At 37.1% G+C, this 20,228-nt stretch overlaps 1 protein-coding gene across 2 annotated transcripts in view; it reads right to left on the bottom strand.

Moving 5' to 3' along the window:
• The window catches only part of SATB2 (SATB homeobox 2), a 176,292-nt gene that overhangs the window by 66,446 nt on the left and 89,618 nt on the right, over positions 1-20,228 (bottom strand). The window contains exons 8-9 of one of the 2 annotated variants that reach the window (XM_058187821.1): positions 5,799-6,011; positions 794-949 (exon numbers count right to left, since the gene is read on the bottom strand). In XM_058187821.1, coding sequence (XP_058043804.1) covers positions 794-949; positions 5,799-6,011 — 369 coding nt within the window. The remainder of the gene's footprint in view (positions 1-793; positions 950-5,798; positions 6,012-20,228) is intronic. The other variant, XM_058187829.1, reaches the window with a different exon arrangement.

Genomic DNA, 20,228 nt, shown 5'->3' with positions numbered 1-20,228 from the left:
AAAAAGAAGAGGCAGAAAGGCACGTTTGCAAAATCAATTGTGCAGTTTTTATTTTACTGCACTTTTATCACATATGTCATTTATTACACAGTGGAAAACCGTTAAATGCACAGTAGTTATGCCAAGTGGCATTATGCTTTTAACAGCTTTATTCGTTTAACAGTTCCAGCTCTCATTATATTTTGCCATGTGGTACGTGAGATTTTTATTCTTTTAACAGTGTGTAAAAGGGGTCCATGGCATTTTCCTTTTATGCATTTCATATTGCACTCATATTTTTTTTCTTTTCTGTGAATATTAAGCCTTAGGCAAAACTAAAAGCAAGGGGTGTATCAGAAAACATGAACTGTTAGAAGAAAAAGGATATAAGAAAGGTTCTGATCTATTTTATAATCAAACCAACATTATTAATGTGTAGGTTCACAATATTTCTATTAAAATCAGAATGTGACTTTCACTTTCTATGTTTTATTATTGCTCCATTTCATCTTTTTACTGAAAGGAAAAAAACATTGAAAACCAAGAACCAGTGATTATAACTCTTTAAGGTGTCTACCAAACATACAAAAACACCATCATTCAGAAGTCCTTATTTTATAGTTTTGGATTTGTTTATTTTTTACTTTTTTATACAAGATCCATGTGTTTTAGCTATTCAGTCTATTTAAATCTATAGAAAGAAATTATTCTGGAACAAAAGCACAAATAAGAAAAGATTGTATATTTTTATCTGTAGAAGGGCTGTGTCAACCTCAAAGTTATTCCTGCTCTTAAAAGAGAATCCCCTACTCACCTGACTTTTGTTGGCAGCTACTTTGGCGAACAAAGCCTGAGACACCTTGGCCCTTTTCATCTCCTGTTGGATCTCGTCATAAATGGCAGCTGTGATGTTGATGTTGGCTCCGTCCACTTTAATGGGGAGGTCTGTTGTCGGTGTTGAGGTTTTGGCCTATCGAGAGACCATGAAAATAATAATTAAAATAGTGCTGCTTTCAGCCCAGCCATCTGTGCAGAAATTATCAAAGGATTTCAGTCAGCTGATGCCAAACTGCATTAGCTACAGAGGGACACTTCCTGTCCATTATTCTAATCAGGTTAATTGTGATTGGAAATAATTGCAGGGCATTCCTATAGGACATACAAAGCATGTGTATGCACTCTCTTTCACTCTCTTTTTCTACAAACATACACACAGTATTCTTCAATTGTTCTGACTTTCAACACACACACAAAAATATACTAGAAAATTAAAAGATTATGAATCAGATGAAGTAATGTTTAAACAATTATTTTATTCAGCTAGTCCTCAAATACAATATATTATCTATATGAATATTTGAATTTTTGCTCCCTCCCCCCCCCAAAAAAAATCATACCTTAGAGGAAGAGCCAATTCTTCCAGAAAAAATGAGTAAATGCATAGAGGTCTCTAAATAATAAATTATTACTCAATTTAATGTACTCCCACAAGTCTCTTTCATTCTTTATTAAAATTATACGTATGTCATTTGAGTATGTATGGTTTCCCATCATTATGCTCGCCAGATAGTCACCTAATTTCACCTAGGAAATCAGTGGGTATGAAAAAAAGATTTAATAACTCTATGCCTGCCAGTGTGCTTGATATGCTGCCATTGACTTCATAAACCCACATTGCAGCTGCGTACATTCCATTACATTCCTTTTAAATAAATGATTCCTATCGATTTCTACAATTGAACGACACTAATGAGAGTATATTTCCCTCACAGATAAATCTACTAAAAGAACTGAGATGGGATTTTGCTGCACAAAAATCTAGAAATCTATTGCACATTACAGTGGCTACTAATTTTACTAGTAAAAGTCAAATCAGTTATTGCAGGAATTAATAAATTATGCTGAACAGTCATTTCAATCAAGGACAATTTAAAGAAACATGCAGACATAACATAATGACCAAAGACTCTACTTAAACTAGACTAGTAGACTTCAAAGATCCCTTCCAACTCTGTTATTCTGTTGAGCAAAGTTTTAGGATATTAAAATACATATTAAATCAAAAAGTTAGAAAAGGATAAAAAAGACTGAAAGAAGTAATAGCATTTCCTCCATGTTGATTCATTAGAATAGCATACAGAGTAAGCATTTTATATTAGTTGACAGTTTAACGGGGCTAAATATTTTATCATCTTTAACAAAAAAAGAGATGTCTTAACAAGGTATTATTAAAAAGGAAGAGTGGGGTTTTGTCTTGTATTTGAGAACAAGGTTTATGGCCCATTTGCCTTTGTATTTGACAAACCCAGATTTAAAAGTTGCTGTAATATAAATGTCTCAGGAATATATTCAGTATATTAAAAAAACATAGAATTGGAACCATTTTGAAATATATTTACCTGTGTTCTCTGGTCAATTTGGAGAAGCTCTGAATTATTCCACCATGATTTGTGCCCTGAAGAAGCAGAATCTTCTTTATTATGGCACTAAAATTACAAAACTAAAGGGAGGATTGCCGGGTTCTAATTTCACTAGCTTGTTATCATACAATATAAATAATTTATTTTAGCCAAATTTGTGATTATAAATTGCATTATTAAAAGAGCTTGAAAATTCACTTTTTTCTAGTGTGTTAACAAGATTGTTTAAAGTTGCTGCTTTGTATTTTTATAATTACTTTATTTCAATAAAGTTTTATTTTTTCAAATAGATAAAATGGAGCAAACATGCAAGAATGGAGTATATAAATATATAAAATATATTTATATACTGGTATCTGGGTTTTTTTCTAATATCCCTTGAACAAAGTAAGCAGCAGAAGCCCATATTTAAATATTGCCATATTCATCTCAAAACATTTGGACTCTTTTTTTTCTGATCAGTTTGGCATACCAAATATACATTCCAAAACATAACTTGATCAGCTTGAAAGCTACAAATGGAAAATTATAATTTTTAAAAAGCAATGTAATAGGGAGGAGAAAATGAACGTTTACTATATTTCTTGATACTCTGAGATTATCTACTATACTGCAAAATTGTATCACAGATTGGTATCTATGGAAACAGTATTTTTTATATAGGATTAACTTTGGCATCAGGGGAAAAATTGTCTTTCATTTCAAATATGTTTTCTCCTGTCTGCCTATCATGGCTATTTCTTAAAGCATTCTTCTAGCATTAAATTATTCTTCTCAGTACTATGATTTAGGCAAAAATAAATCATATATGCATTGTAAAATAAGTTAACATATAGGAATTTTTCTCTGCTTCAGAAGCAGAAGGTAGCTTATAACATTGCAGATTTTTTTTTTCTAAGTCTATTCCATTCTCTAGATAATTTACCGTACTCACTTCTCTATCTTGGATGTAATTCCTTGCCAGTGTTCAAATGAACTGGCATAAATGTTATAGTTATTTTCTTGGACTCTTACCAGGGTGACCAAATGAGTTTTCATTTACAGGCATCTTATGTTTTCCATAGGGAGGCCAACCAAATATCAAATATTACAAGGCTCCCAGAGTTATTGTTAGCTGCCCAGAGGCACTTATAAAATCTTTCAATCAATCAACATTTGTTATCTTTCCAACACAAAGAAAAGCCCCTCTTAAGTTATATTTTATCTTTGCTGTTAATTTTGTCCCTCTTCTATTTTTTAGTAATGTTATACTTTTTTCTGTTAAATATTGTAACTTTTAGCTATATCTTGCTCTAGAAATTATTAGCCTAAGGCTGAGGCATAAAAAAGAGGAGGAAAAATCATAATCACCATCAAAATCTAAGAGTAAAGCCTTGTGATTATAGTCAAATGTTCTTAAAGATAGAAAAGAAACAAAGAACACTGATAATTGAAGAATAAGTACAGGGAGTGAGGCAAAACAGTCAAAAATGCCAATTTTCACATATTGCATATATTCAGTTTCACCAAAGGAGTTAGATGTGTACACCCAGCCTTGCCCATTTTGGTAACCTCACAAATTCTAAGTAAACATAAAGTGATCTCTAGAAACATCACCAGAAATTAGTATAACAATATCCTCAGTAAAATGAGAGTGAGAGTTTTTCCTGAACTCATTTTCCCTGCTAAATTTATAATTCATTTTTTTTGTCTAACTCCTATCTCTTCTCCACTTTAAAAATGAGTAGAAAACTATGTATTAGATAAAATGTATCTTAATACATAATATGCTTGAGAGGTTTGTGCATTGTTTAGGTAAAAATTACTTGAAAAAACATGTAAAATGTATACAAAATGTGTATATTTAGAGAAATATGTAGAAATATTTGTACATATTTAATCTTTTAAATTTTAATCTTTTTACAATATTATAGATAAATTAAATGGTAGTACAACTATATAATGTATATAGTATATAAAATACAATATACTGTACTTTGAAAAAGGTGTTTATTTTATTTAAAAAAACTATATAGAATGGGAAAAACAGCAAAAACATAAAGAATATATATTATAATACTATATAAAATTATACTATGCCAAATAAGGGGAGATAAAGAAAAAGAAGAAAAGGAAAATCTTTAGAAAGCAATCTTTTACAAAACTAAAAGCTCAAAAGAATGCATATGTAAATTACATATAATCATACACATATACCCTGTTTAAAGAAGATAACAGAAGAATGGTATGGCATGGAATAGTTTAAAATAGAATAGAATAGATTTAGCTATAAAAATCATTTAGCCTTTTCCAACTTCAGCATTATGATCCAATTTTTTTAAAAATAGGATATTTTTAAAATTATCTAAAGAGTAAAATGTTATAGGTTTGCTAATCCATACACTGATCCCCTATCCTTCAAGTATTTATTTATGTTCTGTCAGCCATTTCATACCAGCTGAGTGCTCCCTGTCTTCTCTAATACAATAGATACTGTGTCTAAAGTTTGATTCAGACATTAATTTTCAGTGGTTCCCTTCTCCAACAACAATTGTGGGAGGAAACACAACATTAACCATCCTATCATGCTCTCTGCTAGTAGAGATTATGGTTCATACTTTTGGCAACAACTATTAGCAGTTAAATCTAACCATACTCAACAGGCATGTGTGCCTTGCTGGACAGGTTCAATTAAACTTTCATGACTCAAAACCATTTGGAAGGTTAAAGATCAGCACTTACATTTTGAATCGTATCCCGAAACCAAATACAGACCTCTAAAGTATCTTTAATGAAATCTCTTAAACATGTCCAAGTACTTATTTTGAAAGGTTTTATTCTATTAGTTAGTTGCAATCAACTTAACAACCTTTTAATTTTATTTTAGCACTTCTGGATGCATCCTGGAGGTCAATTTGCCAACCAGAAGATGAGGTACTGAAGCAACTGAAAACAACCATAGGATAAAATTAAAGGTACAACCCCTAACTAAAATTATGAAAAAGTTCAGGCACATGAAGAATGAAGTGGCAATTGGTCCTGAAAGAAAATAACATGCCTGGCTCTGACCAGGGGTACATCATTGATTTGAACAGATTCAGATCACAGCCAAGGTATGTAACCTCCCCTGTAGATATTTGAATTCTTTCATGTATTTAATTGAATGTTCATTCTTTATATTTGCAGCATTATTTAAAAAATAGTATATTAGTTTCAACCCAGAAGTATTATTAATTTAAAGTTATTAATTTAAAGTATTATAATTTAAAACCCTAAGAATTTAAGAATGTCTTTTCTTTTCTTTTCTAATTAATATCAGTCTGGGAAAACCCTAACCAGCCATCTTGTATGATGCCTGACTTTAGGTTTTCTGTATGAGGGGACAACACTGAAAGCAATTATAATAGGGTTGAACCTTACCTGGGGGGTTCTGGAGGAACTTGGACTGCTGGCAGCTGAAGACACCATGCTCACATTGGAGTTCATACTCCTCTCTCTCTCATCCTGATATATACGATCTCGCTCTGTCTCAGGTAGGTTGAGGAAATTCTGCATTGCCCTCAGATTTACCAGGAGGGATTGGGAAGCTGTTCTAGGGTCTTCTTCTTTACGCAGTATCTCTGATAGCAATCCCTGGTTCAAAAAATTAAAAAAAAGTCCAAGTCTTTTAAAAAAAATGTGTTAGTTGTAATTGGCCAGGCTGCAGGGTTGAGACCTGTCATCAGATGTCAAAGCACATGGAATGTTTTCTAGAAACAAACCTTGTTTTCTAGGGACCATGGCTGATTTAAGAGCAATTCTATTTAAATTCTACCTTTCACTTAAGAACAACCCAAGTACAAATCTGCTAAAGAGGCAAGTGAGTAGTAAGACACCATTATAAAACTACAATTATAGCCAGGTGCCTAAAAACTATTAGAGTTCTCACTTTTTCTGCTTGAGGTTGCAAACACTTGGCAGTTCTGTTCAACTTCAGGAATCTGCCAAGTTTGGTAAATTTAGTTCAGACATTTAAACAGCTCAGGAGACTTATGAAGAAAAATGTTTGGCAAGGTTCAGATGTTACAGTTCATTCACTGCAAACTGTCAATTCTTTCTAATGGGGAAAATGCTGCAAATATGAGAAATCCTTAAGATAATTCAACTTTAAAATTAATTAATTTGGAAATTGCTGTCTTGTTTAAAAAGTCAGCAGGTGGCAATGGTCAGATTCATCAAATACATCTAGATTGTTTGAGTCTTTTACATGAAAGAAGTCAGCAGTTCAGTTGTACTATAGCCTGTATAAAGACTTAGAAACCAAGTAAAGTCATAGAATATAAAAAGTTATGGAGCACATAGGACATAAAAATTACTGATTACTCTGATACTAAGACTTTAGTCTTTGAGTAACAGAATCTCTAATTGTTTGCTGTACTTTCATGTTCCTTTGTCCTAGAGAATTCCTACTAAAATTTCCTCCTTTTACCAGATTCATAACTAGAAAATAACTCCTACTTGTGCTGCAAATAAATGGTACAACTGCCACCCAAATGTTACGGTACTTTGTCCATCCTCCTTCTTCTTCCTTCTATCTGCAAAGAACTTCAACATATTGCCTACTCCTCGGAAATACCATTCTTAGAAGGGAAAATCATTTGCTGCATTGTTTCTAGGCAGGAAAGTTCAATACAGTTTATAGCGAAATAATGTGCCCCAAGTTTATTTCAATATATAAAATTTTCCTGGGTCAAGATATATGGGGGAAATGCTCACAATTACTTAATAGGAGAAATTCATACATACATGAAAAAGTGAAACTTTTTCTTTGAAGAAGCAGACTAGAATCACAAAGAGAAGACTACTAAAAAAATTTGTTGGACCAATCACTCTCCCTCAGCCTAATCAATTTTCCAGGATTGTGGTTGAGAGGAAAAATAGGAGGGAACAGTATGTATACCACCTTGAGCTTCTGTATAAAAGAAGGGATACAATTCTTAACGAATATGCTAAGATACATAGCAAATCAATGCAAAATATGAAATAATTATTCCAGGCACAGGTGCTTATTATATGTTACAAATATTTCCTCAAATCAGTTACATGCTTCTGCTTTTTTATTCATGAATAAAATGTATCTGACTACTGACTACTGATTAATCTTCTAAATCTGCATAAAATTAGATGCATAAAAAAGTCAATATTTTAAAGTACAACCAAGCATAAGTATAGTAGGCATACTGTCTTGGAAAAAAGAAAGGACAAACCTGAAAAGGGGGCAAATCTGAGAGGTTCATAAGGATATGCCTTCAGGAAGCCTGAGAATCCTCTGGTAATAGGCAACCTCTACATTGGTTGCTTATGGGTAATAGCTACCTTCTTGTAGTCTTGTTTTATGTATTCTTATTGTTTTTAATGGGTTTGTAAAATGTTTTAATTCCTTGTTTACATGTATTGGGAGCACCCTGGAGTCACTTCAGGGCTATATGAATTTGACAAAAATAAACATATTTGTTTATAACTCTGCTCTAAAAAGGAAAATGTAAATCCAAGACCAATAAAATGAATGATTAAATTTAATAACAGTTTTCTGAAACAAAGGACTGTCCTTTATAGTAAAGGACATATGGGCACTGTAAGTATAAAGTACAAAAATGCAGTGACTTGACAATAACCCTCTTTTGTAGTTTGATTTTTTTTTTAAGTAAAAAATTATAGTCAATTAATTGACCACTACCTTAGACTTCTTACTTTAGCTGGAATTAGCACACTTCCTACTATGGGGGCCATAGCAGGGGTGAAATACTCCCAGTTTGGACCAGATCGTGTGATCCGGTAGCGATGGGGGTGGGTAGTTCAGAGAACTGGTAGCAAAAATCCCTGCCCACCCACCGCCCATGCCTCGCTGTTCCTCTTCTCTGTCCCTCAAGCTCTCGGAGACGATGTAGCTGCAAACAGCCTTAAATGACTGCCATGGCGCTTCAAAGGGCAGCACTACAGCCGATCAGTGCTGCAGGCGGCTAGTAGACTGGTGCCTCTATTTTTAACGAAGGTAGGCTGGTGCCTCCCCAAAAAAGGCAATTGGTAGACTGGTGCGCTCCCAAATTTGTATACTTTATTATTTTTATTATTTATTATTATTGGCCATGCCCATTCAGCCACCTGACTACCAAGCCATGCCCACCAATTAAGCCACACCCACAGAACTGGTAGGGAAAACTTTTAGATTTCACCCCTGGGCCATAGGCAAACATTTTAATCTCCTGCAAAACTATTGTTATGTGTTTCTGCTATGAGATAAAGACTGTAATCTGTGTATTGTAACACTGCCCATGGTATCACCTAAGGCATTTATGGATATAAATCCAAAGTTTACTTTATAATCTTCCTTCTGCAAGACCTAACTTGGACAACCACTACAAAGATTGCCAATTTTCTTATAATAGTTATGGCCTGAAAAAGTTGGATGATATTCTTTTCTTGTTATTGTTTCAGAAAACTGTTTTCCCTTTTTATGTTTAATGTATGTTAAATTCTATATTTGTGTTTTTGAAAAGGGGTTCGTCCTAGCGTTTTTGTGTAAGGGCAAGGTTCACTTTTTTCAAATCAACTAAATGTTGATCCTTTGGTTATGAGATGGATTGACTAAACAGTTTGTCATTGGAACCTGATGACATGGGCTGAGAGAGTGACTATCCTAAAGTCACCCAATTGGCTTTCATGCCAAAGGGGAGATTAGAACTCAAAGTCTCCTGGTTTCTAGCCTGATACTTTAACTACCAGATACCTTAACCATTACTCTCAATTGTGCTTTTTTGGTCTGAGATCATAAATAAATCTACACCTGTTAACCTAATATCTATTTAATACAATTGTATATATTTTAGCTTTATTTTATAATATTTATTGAGCTTGGGATGAACTTTTAAACTCAAAGAATAGCTTTTTAAACAATTGATTTTGCTTTTTCAGATACTCATCGGGTGGCAAACAACATTAATAAATAATAAATAAATAAATAAATATTTTTTGTAAACAATAGGACTAGATAATACTATTTTTTTCATGCTTAAAAAGCAAAGTAATAACTCAGTTAAGCAGTTGCATATAGATTAACATAAAACCTGCATGTTAAAAACAGATAATTCAGATATACTTCGAAAGTATTATCACATCAATTTCCTGTGTTAAAAGACTCTCAAAAAGTATACTAGTTTCTTACAACAAGTTTGAAAAGTATTAATAACAAGAACACAAAAGCTTTACTGGTTGGGCTATGACTAGATCTACTCCAGTGCCTTATTTCTTACCAGTCAGAAACTTTGGCAATGCACAAACAAAATAACATATAAAAGTAGTAGCCCCTTATTACTGTTGTAACCCAGCAACTACCATTTCTCGAATATAAAAAAATCATTAATCAGATTTCTTTGACCACTTCCAGTTGTTGTGAGCTGAATGACAATGTACAATACAGATTACAACTATTTCATTTCATTTTGGTCTAATATCCAATAGTATGAAAGCCTACTAACTGGGTTAATTGTTAATGTTTCCTTTCAGTAAATAAACTTGTATAATAACAAACTGAAATTCTGTAGAGATCACTATGTTGACTTTATTTACCATTATCTTCTAATTTTTGACTTATGATCAAAATTGAGACTTGAATTTCCATTGCTAAGCAATACAGTTGTAAAACACAATATAACAATATAACAACAGAGTTGGAAGGGACCTTGGAGGCCTTCTAGTCCAACCCCCTGCCCAGGCAGGAAACCCTACACCATCTCAGTCAGATGGTTATCCAACATTTTCTTAAAAATTTCCAGTGTTGGAGCATTCACAACTTCTGCAGGCAAGTCGTTCCACTTATTAATTGTTCTAACTGTCAGGAAATTTCTCCTTAGTTCTAAGTTGCTTCTTTCTTTGATCAGTTTCCACCCATTGCTTCTTGTTCTACCCTCAAGTGCTTTGGAGAACAGCCCGACTCCCTCTTCTTTGTGGCAACCCCTGAGATATTGGAACACAGCTATCATGTCTCCCCTAGTCCTTCTTTTTATTAAACTAGACATACCCAGTTCCTGCAACCGTTCTTCATATGTTTTAGCCTCCAGTCCCCTAATCATCTTTGTTGCTCTTCTCTGCACTCTTTCTAGTGGCATGTGACTGCATCATTTAGTGATGGCAATACCAACACTCCCCACTGTCCTATTAACCTAACTGACAATAACAATTCATTACGCAAGTAACCTTTCCAAGTCAAGCTACCCAGTCTTGGTCTCTCCCAGTCCCAAGCCTTAGTAAGGTAAGAGACTGCTTCCAACTTCCCCTACTCACAGCACAAAGAGGATTTTCACACTGAGGCTTAGAAGCTGGTTTTCACTTTTTTTTTCAGCACAGGGGGCTTTTGGTGCTGTGGCTCTGTGATGGCTTTTTTTGGGGGGGGCGAGTGGAGTGTGACGCTCAGCCCTAGCTTAGCCCATGGAGGATCCAGGAATCCACTTTCCTTATGAAGTATTAAGTGAAGCCGCAATATTGAAATACCAGTGGAAAACTAATGAAGCTGGTCATAAATTTCTCGGAGCCAAATACTACTCTAAATCTATGGAAAACAGTTCAGTCTTATCAGTAGGGTTATGTAAAACCTCACTTTTGAAGCAATCTGAGCAGAATGGTTATATGCACATATACTTCTCACTGTGTTAAGCTATCAAGAGGCAGCACTTCAAATATCTAGTTCAGAAGTGTCCTGTGCAACTCTTTATATTTAAAGAATACAAAAAATGAGAAAAAATTTGCAGCACACCATTGAAAATGGTAAAAAGTAGGTGGCAATGAAATGTGAAGAGTCTGTTCATGAGAAAATGCCTCAGGATGGAAATCTATTACAATGCAGTTCTGAATAGACTGCTCTGACAGACTGTGCTGATAATAGATGACAGAGTGATAACAAAGTCGATAAAACAAAGTATCATGAGAGCCCTGGTTTATATTCATATTTGAGTTGATATACACAAAAATGAATCAACAATCAGCATTATGAAATAAAAATAAAAATAAAGTGATACTAAATAATCTGTTCATTTTTTTCTCACCTGCAACAAATTAGGCTTTCAATATGCAAAGCATCTTCTTCAAGAAAAACAAATGATCATGATTTCATTTAATTGTAATTTAATGAGGCATGATTTATTCTTAAAGTGATATATACCAGGTGTATGGCAAAGAAACCAGTCTAGCCAGACTAACTGTAGCATTGCTGTTTTTAGGAAATGCCTGAAGTTAGCTAGAGATTGTGTTCATTTCTGTAATATTCCACCAAAGGGTAGAAACAGAGAATGGAAACCCACATTTGCCTTAGAATCCCATTGGATATACGCATATTTATCACATTTTTAAAAACTGGATATCTATTATGATAATCTATGAATTTTAGAGCTCCAATTAGGTATGCTGTAATCTATATCTAAGACTACAGTATCATAATTCATGGAAGTTAAGCATTCACAACTGGGCATTAGTGCATAGCCTGAAATTCTGGGTTAAAGAAGACCTATACCTATAAATGAATTTTACTAATCAAATATTTGTCTTTGCTCACTGAGGAAAAAAATAATTTAAATTTGTAAATTGGTTGTTTGAATCGGAATCATTTTCCAACTTCAACAACAGTATTTCAAATAAGACTTTTAAAAGATGATTGTAAAAACAAACAGAAAAAGTATGCTACTTAATACAATTCAAACCTTTATTGTCAAAGTACAACATGTGTACAATGAGATTGTCTGAGCCTCCCTTCAAGCATCTCCCCCACAACACAATACAACTCACAGTGAAAGAATGTGATTGTAAATAAAGCAGTTAACATTAGGTATCTCATGAATCAATTTACCCTTAAAAGTTATATTAACTACTGGGAATTTTTCTTAAATCATACCTAGTTAAAATTAGGAGGCAATCTGTGCAAATTCTGTACTGGTAAAAGTATTGAAGTTTACAGGTGATACAACAGTCATTGATCTCATTCAATATGGTGAAGAGTCTGCATACAGATGAGAGATTGAACCGGCCCTGTGATGCAGCCAAAACAATCTGAAGCTGAACATGCTTAAAACTGTAGAGATGAAAGTGGATTTTAGAGGAGCCCTCTATTCTACCACCTCTTACTATATTATACAACACAGGATCAACAGCAGAGTCCTTCGGATTTGGGAGTTCTATAATCTCCCAGGATTTGAAATGGACTCCTAACATTACAACCATCATTAAAAAGGCACAACAAAGAATGCTCTTCCTGCATCAACTCAGGAAATTCAGACTTCCCCAGGAGCTGTTGATACAGTTTTACAAAGGAATTTTTGAGTCTACCATTTGTACTTCTAGAACTGTCTGGTTTGGTACAGGAACAAAACAGGACAGGTACAGACTTCAACAGATAGTTAGGATTGCAGAAAAAACCATTGCAATCAGCCTGCTTTCATTAAGAACCACGGGTCAGAAAGATGGCTGAGAAAATATCTACAGACCCCGTACATCCTGGACATAAATTGTTTCAACTCCTCCCCTCGGCATGCAGCTACAGGGCATTGCATGCCAAAAAACTAAACACAGAGACAATTTTTTTTCTCTGTGCCATCACTCTGCTAATTCCCACAGTACTGTCTTATGTTTAAGTATAGTTACCTATGTAGTATAGCTGTATTATTATTATCTTTCTCATCTTTTGCATTACCTTCTCTTATTGGTATCATTATTATGATTATTATGACTTTGTTATTACTGTTATTACTATTTTGCGATTTTGCATTTACAATGAGAGCTTATGCACTGGAGACAAATTCCTTGTGTGTCTAATCACACTTGGCCAAATAAAGTATTTCTATTCTGTTCTGTTATATTTTTAAAAAAAATTCTGCAGCCTGGAATTCCTAATGAGTGCTTTTTATAGATGAGTTATTATTTGTTATTGATAACAAACACTCCAGATTCGTATTTATGATTTAGTATGAAAACACCCAGAAATGTTACAGTAATAAATTTTGGCAGTCAGTAGAACAAACTATGAAAATTGTTTTGGTTTTATTTCACTATGTGAATACAATATCTAAAGGGTCACAATCATATGTATAAGGTCAACAGCACACATCAGCTTCTGCAACCGAGTGCCCTCCAGAGATTTCAGGACAACAACATGCTAGATGAGAATTTTTAAGAAATATATTTCCAATAAATCTAAAGGGAATTTTACAAACAAGCAATAAAAATTTGTATAATTGCTCTTAGCACGCAAGGTCACTCTTTAAACATATCAGGACTATGCAATATAATGTTTCCCATTATACAAGAATAATATAGAATGTACCTTCAGAGGCCTTCCTTCCTAATTAATACAAAACTTACAAGCAGGAAATACAAGCAGGAATTTTTTATTGAAAACATTATAATTTAGAATAAAACACAAAATTATCTTTTAAATTCCAGTTTATTAGGAGTTAATACTAAAAAACCAAAAAGTCTACCTTGGTTATTTTAGTTTTCTATGCTTCTTAGCTCCCAGCAAACATTGTGATATTTTATAGGGATTTAAATTATTTCAACATGTTGGATACAATATAGATGTTATTATATTATGCAGTGTTATTTTTCACAGCAGAAATAGTAAGGCTACAATTCTGTATACATCTCCCTGGGTGAACATTCCAATAAAGTAAGCAGAGATTACTGCATAAGAATGCATAAAACTGCAATATTAATAATGGTTTCTGATCTTCTATAAACAGATCTGTAACTTTTATGAAATTATTCTGGGTGCGCATGTGTATGCCTATAGTTTAGATAATTATGTTTTATAACATGTCATTTCAATGTGGTATTATTTTAAATTTTAATTATCGTATATTGGTATGAGATAGAACCTAAAAACTAATTTAACTAATGCTTAACGTATGTATCTCTCGTGAGATACCCGATTAGGCTTGGAATGACAGTATTCAAGCTGATTTAAATAAAATGTATATAATGTGTAATGATAGAAATTCAATTTTTAATATTAAAATGAAATGTTTTAATCCTCAAAGAAAATGCTGCTATTACATTAGCTTAATAAACTCTCTTTATTAGGCTGTTAATTTTTAGGAAAGACAATAAGTGCTTGCATGACAGAGGGGAATTGTGAAGGAAATGCAAGATTAAACCACAACTCCAATCACTACACTATATTTAATTCATCTCATCTGGTGGGCTTTCTGAAGAAAACCAGAAAAGAACATAAAGAGTTTATCTAGAAATCATGCTAAGCTTTGGTTAATATTAATCAATCTAGCCATGTTTTATTGTTTTGGAATGTACGCTACAGTTTATTGTGATGGAAACAAATCTAGATTTCCTTAGGCTTATTTGTTTATTTGCTGATTTAGATAATTTATAAGCTGCCCCACTTGCGAATTGTGCTTTGGGCAGTGTACATACAGTAGACATACAATTATATTTAACTCAGTGCCAACAGATGACCCTAGAGGCTTCACCATTACAAATACTAACTAGAACTAGTTTAGAGCAAGGAAGTACACCACTACAATACTGTGTATTCTCAGTCACTAGGATACCATGGTTGATGGAATCAAAGACTGCTGAGAGACCAAGGGGGCAAAAATGGAAGCAGTCGCTCATCCTGAGCCTATTCAAAAGTGTAACCAATGCTGTTTCATTCCTACATCCCAGTCTGAAACCAGCCTGAAATAGATTTAAGGAACCTATTTCCTGCAGAACCTTTTGAAGGTGCAATCTTCCCTCCTCCAACATAATCATTAAATCAAAGCACCACCTCCTATTTTTTATAAAGGGTTGTAAAAATTATTTATTTATTTATTTATTTAATCAAATTTATATACCGCCCTATCTCCCGAAGGACTCAGGGCGGTGTACAGGCATTTAAAAACACATAAATACAATATAAAAACAATTAAAAAACTTATTCTAAAAAGCCCGTTAATTTAGAATTAAAAATATAGAATAAAACCCAATTTAAAACCGATAATTTAAAATCTAGCTCAGTCCTGCACAGTTAAATAAATATGTTTTAAGCCCAGCGGAAGGTCCGAGGTCCAAAGCTGACGAAGTCCGAGGGGTAGTTCATTCCAGAGGGTGGGGCCCCCACAGAGAAGGCCCTTCCCCTGGGTGTCGCCAGACGACATTGCCGCGCTGACGGCACCCTGAGGAGACCCTCTCTGTGAGAGCGCACGGGTCGGTGAGAGATATTCGGTAGCAGTAGGCGGTCCCGTAAGTAACCCGGCCCAATGCCATGGAGCGCTTTAAAGGTGGTCACCAGAACCTTGAAGCGCACCCGGAAAGCCACAGGTAGCCAGTGCAGTCTGCGCAGGATGGGTGTTATACGGGAGCCACGGGGGGCTCCATCTATCACCAGCGCAGCCGCATTCTGGACTAACTGCAGCCTCCGGATTCCCTTCAAGGGGAGCCCCATGTAGAGAGCATTGCAGTAATCCAGGCGAGACGTCACGAGTGCGTGAGTGACCGTGCATAGGGCATCCCGGTCCAGAAAGGGGCGCAACTGGCGTACCAGGCGAACCTGGTAGAACGCTCTCCTGGAGACGGCCGTCAGATGATCTTCTAGAGACAGCCGTTCATCCAGGAGGACGCCTAAGTTGCGGACCCTTTCCATCGGGGCCAGTGACTCGCCACCGATGGTCAGCCGCGGATTTAGCTGACTGTACCGGGATGCCGGCATCCACAGCCACTCTGTCTTGGAGGGATTGAGCTTGAGCCTATTTCTCCCCATCCAGACCCGTACGGCCTCCAGGCACCGGGACAGCACTTCGATAGCTTCGTTGGGGTGGTCCGGTGTAGAAAAGTACAGCTGGGTGTCATCCGCATACAGCTGGTACTTCACACCGAAACCACTGATGATCTCACCCAGCGGCTTCATGTAGATGTTGAACAGAAGGGGCGAGAGGATCGACCCCTGCGGCACCCCACAAGTGAGGCGCCTCGGGGCCGACCTCTGCCCCCCCGTCAACACCGACTGCGACCGGTCGGAGAGATAGGAGGAGAACCACCGATAAACGGTGCCTCCCACTCCCAATCCCTCCAACCGGCGCAGCAGGATACCATGGTCGATGGTATCGAAGGCCGCTGAGAGGTCTAATAGGACCAGGGCAGAGGAGCAACCCCTATCCCTGGCCCTCCAGAGATCATCCACCAACGCGACCAAAGCCGTCTCCGTACTGTAACCGGGCCGAAAACCGGACTGGAACGGGTCTAGATAGACAGTTTCATCCAGGTGCAAGGGAAATTGATATGCCACCATACTCTCTACAACCTTCGCCGCGAAGCGAAGGTTGGAGACCGGACGATAATTACCTAAAACAGCCGGGTCCAGGGACGGCTTCTTAAGGAGGGGCCTCACCACCGCCTCTTTCAAGGCGGCCGGGAAGACACCCTCCACCAAAGAAGCGGTCGTAATCGCCTGGAGCCAGCCTCGTGTCACCTCTCGAGTGGCCAGCACCAGCCAAGAGGGGCACGGGTCCAGTAAACACGTGGTGGCATTCAACCTACCCAACAACCTGTCCATGTCCTCGGGAGCCACAGGGTCAAACTCATCCCAAACAATGTCACCAAGACCACCCTCGAGCATCTCACCCGCGTCACTGCAATCTTGGTCCAGACCATCCCGAAGCTGAACGATTTTATCGTATAGATAACCGTTAAACTCCTCAGCACGTCCCTGCAACGGGTCATCCCGCTCCCCCTGGTGTAGGAGGGAGCGAGTCACCCGAAACAGGGCAGCTGGGCGGTTATCTGCCGATGCAATGAGGGAGGAGGCGTAGCTACGCCTCGCTTCCCTCAATGCCACTAGGTAAGTCCTGGTATAGGACTTCACTAGTGTCCGATCAGCTTCCGAACGGCTAGACCTCCAGAAACTCTCCAGGCGTCTTCTCCGGCGCTTCATCCCTCTCAGCTCCTCGGAGAACCAAGGAGCCGGTTGGGACCTGCGCCGGGTCAGAGGCCGCAAAGGCACGACACGGTCTAAGGCCCCCGCCGCGGCCTGTTCCCAGGCCGCAACAAGTTCCTCAGTCGAGCCGTGAGCCAGACCCTCAGGAAATGGCCCAAGCTCCGTCCGGAACCCATCCGGGTCCATCAGGCGCCTGGGACGGAACCAACGTGTCGGCTCCGTCTCCCTGCGGTGGTGAATGGCGGTCAGAAAGTCCAGGCGAAGAAATCCTTACATTGCAAGAATATTGCCTTGTGTGCCAATCTGATCTGAAAAACTGATAACTAGAAGTGGGAGCTATACTGGATGGTGATGAATAAAGTTGGCTTCTAGTTAATGGCTGTTTTTCTGACAAGTCCTGTTTAATATGGCAGTTATGCTATGAAAGTATCTACAACTTTCTCTTTCTCTCAATATTCCAAATGTGTTCACCATTCCCAAAAAAGTCCCTGCACTTGTTTAGAATTTTAACTTCAATTATTTTAATCGGATGCTATTAATTTTCATCCCCTATAATCTTCTGTCTTATTTAAAGGACTGGCACACTATACATATTTATACTGCTTTTTAAGAAGTGAAAATCCAGGAGAAATGCCACATTTTCCCCCCACTGATGTTTTGTGATGGATAAAAGGCAGAGTGTACAAACCCAAGATTTTCATCAGATTCATTTCACTTAATTTCACCTCAGCTATAAAATCCTCCAGGCATTTCTGCCAAAGATTTCTACAGAAGCAAAATATGGAAATGGACAGGAGTGTAATTTGTAAGATTTACATACATACATATACTAATGGAAGTAAGCATAATTTTTAAAAAAAAGATAAATAGATCTTACAGGGTGCTGCATGCTGCATGGATAATCAGTGGGAAATCCTATGCCTTCTTAAGCTTCAGTACAAAAGGTAGGATATAAATCTAATGAATAAATGAGGCTTGCCTGAAACAATATAAACAAATGAGATCAAATCTCACTATCCATTTCAGATAATAATCATTATTTATTTGAATTGTTCATACTTCACCTTTCTATCAAGTTATTGTTGAGGTTCTCTTCCACAGTATTTTTTTTGAAATTTGACTACGGTCACATTTGACTCCTGTGACTGTAGCCAACGCCTCCTTGTCCAGCTGTAATTTTGTTCAGCCAATGACAAGGTCTGTGAGAAGAAGGCAATCAGGGTCTCTCTTCCATCTGGGAATCAGTGGCTTAAAACAGCACCGACACCAAATGAATAGGCATCGCAAGTGAGAACCAAAGGAAGATTCTCATTGTACTGCACCAGGATGTTGTTTGAAGATAGCAGTTCCTTGAGAGCGGAAAAAGCCCCACCTTTTTTTCGGCCCCATGACCAAGACATCTTCTTGTCGAGGAAACAATAGAGAGGTTCCGCTACGGAAGCTTTGTGTGACAAGAAAACACCATAGAAATTTAAAATGCTCTATGAAATGAACTGCCAGTGGGACTCCATCTCCTCCCTGATCTCTGGACCTTTAAACGCGAGCTCAAGACTTTCTTTTTTCACAAGCGGGGCTGGCCTGATTGATTTTAGTATGGGGGTTTTTAGTGGGTTTTAATAGGGTTTTAATAGGGTTTTAGTTTTTGATAAAATTTTAGCTAATATTTTAAGTATACAGCGGTCGAATCAGATTTTTAAATTGGTTATAGTATTTTAATTTGTTTAGGATTTCTGTTGTTTTATTGGCTGTACACCGCCCTGAGTCTTCGGAGAAGGGCGGTATAAAAATATGAATAAATAAATAAATAAATAAAAGCCCCAAGAACACCTGGAGTTTGGTCTTGTTCTTGGGTGTGGGAGCTTCCTGGATGGCCTGGACCTTTGCCTGTGTAGGGTGTAACCAAGAGGCATCAATAAGGTATCCAAGGATACCTGTGGAACAGCAATCTTGCACTTTTCTTTTTTAACCTTGAGACCAACTTCCTGGAAACGGGTGAGTACTGCTCGCAGATGGTTGACGAGTTCAGCATTGTTGGCTGCTGACACTATAACTTCATTGAAATAGGGGATGACACCTGGGATGCCTTGCAGGAGACCCTCCATCAGACTCTGAAAGAGTCCTGGTGCCACACTCACCCCAAATTGTAGCCGGCGATATCTAAAAGCTCCTTGATATATTACAATCATCTGAGCCTCCACTGTAGCATCGTCAATGGGTAGCTGTTGATAGGCTTGGGCAAAGTCCAATTTAGCGAAGACCTTACCCTCACCCAAAGAGTGCAATAGATGTTGGACCATGGGCACCGGGTATGCATTTTTCTGTACTGCTTTATTTAATGTACATTTATAATCTGTGCAAATGCGGACAGAACCATCTGGCTTCACAAAGGTCACAATTGGAGTCTCCCTTTTTTTGTGGCCCACAGGTTCCAGGATTCCTTGGCTGATGAGCTTGTCAAGTTGCTCATCAACCTTTGCATGCAAGGCAAATGGTACTCTATGCAACTTCATTCAGATTGGAGCAACTGGGGGGTCAAAGCTAAATGAGATGGGTGTACCTGTATATCTGCCCAGGTTTCCGTCAAAGTTGTCTGCAAAATTAGAGGTTAATGCCTTGATATCAGATTCACTGATGGAGTTAATGCCAATGATTCCCAGACCCAAAGAGGAAAACCAGTCAAATCCTAGGAGACTCGGTAGGGAGCTGTCCATACAAGCAGTCACAGTGGACCTGAAAAGTCCTTAAAAGATACTCTAAAAGTGCCAGTGCTGACAACAGACATGCTGTTCCCCTGGTAGTCTTGGAGATGAATATGGTGGAAGTCCAACTGACTTTTTGAGATTTTAGGCACCAATCCCCTTAATGTACCCTAAGAGATGATGGTCATTGATGACCCTGTA

The sequence above is a fragment of the Ahaetulla prasina genome, chromosome 1 (assembly GCF_028640845.1).
Source record: "Ahaetulla prasina isolate Xishuangbanna chromosome 1, ASM2864084v1, whole genome shotgun sequence".
NCBI classification, from domain to species: Eukaryota; Metazoa; Chordata; class Lepidosauria; order Squamata; family Colubridae; genus Ahaetulla; species Ahaetulla prasina.
This window is presented reverse-complemented; position numbering and strand designations above follow the sequence as displayed.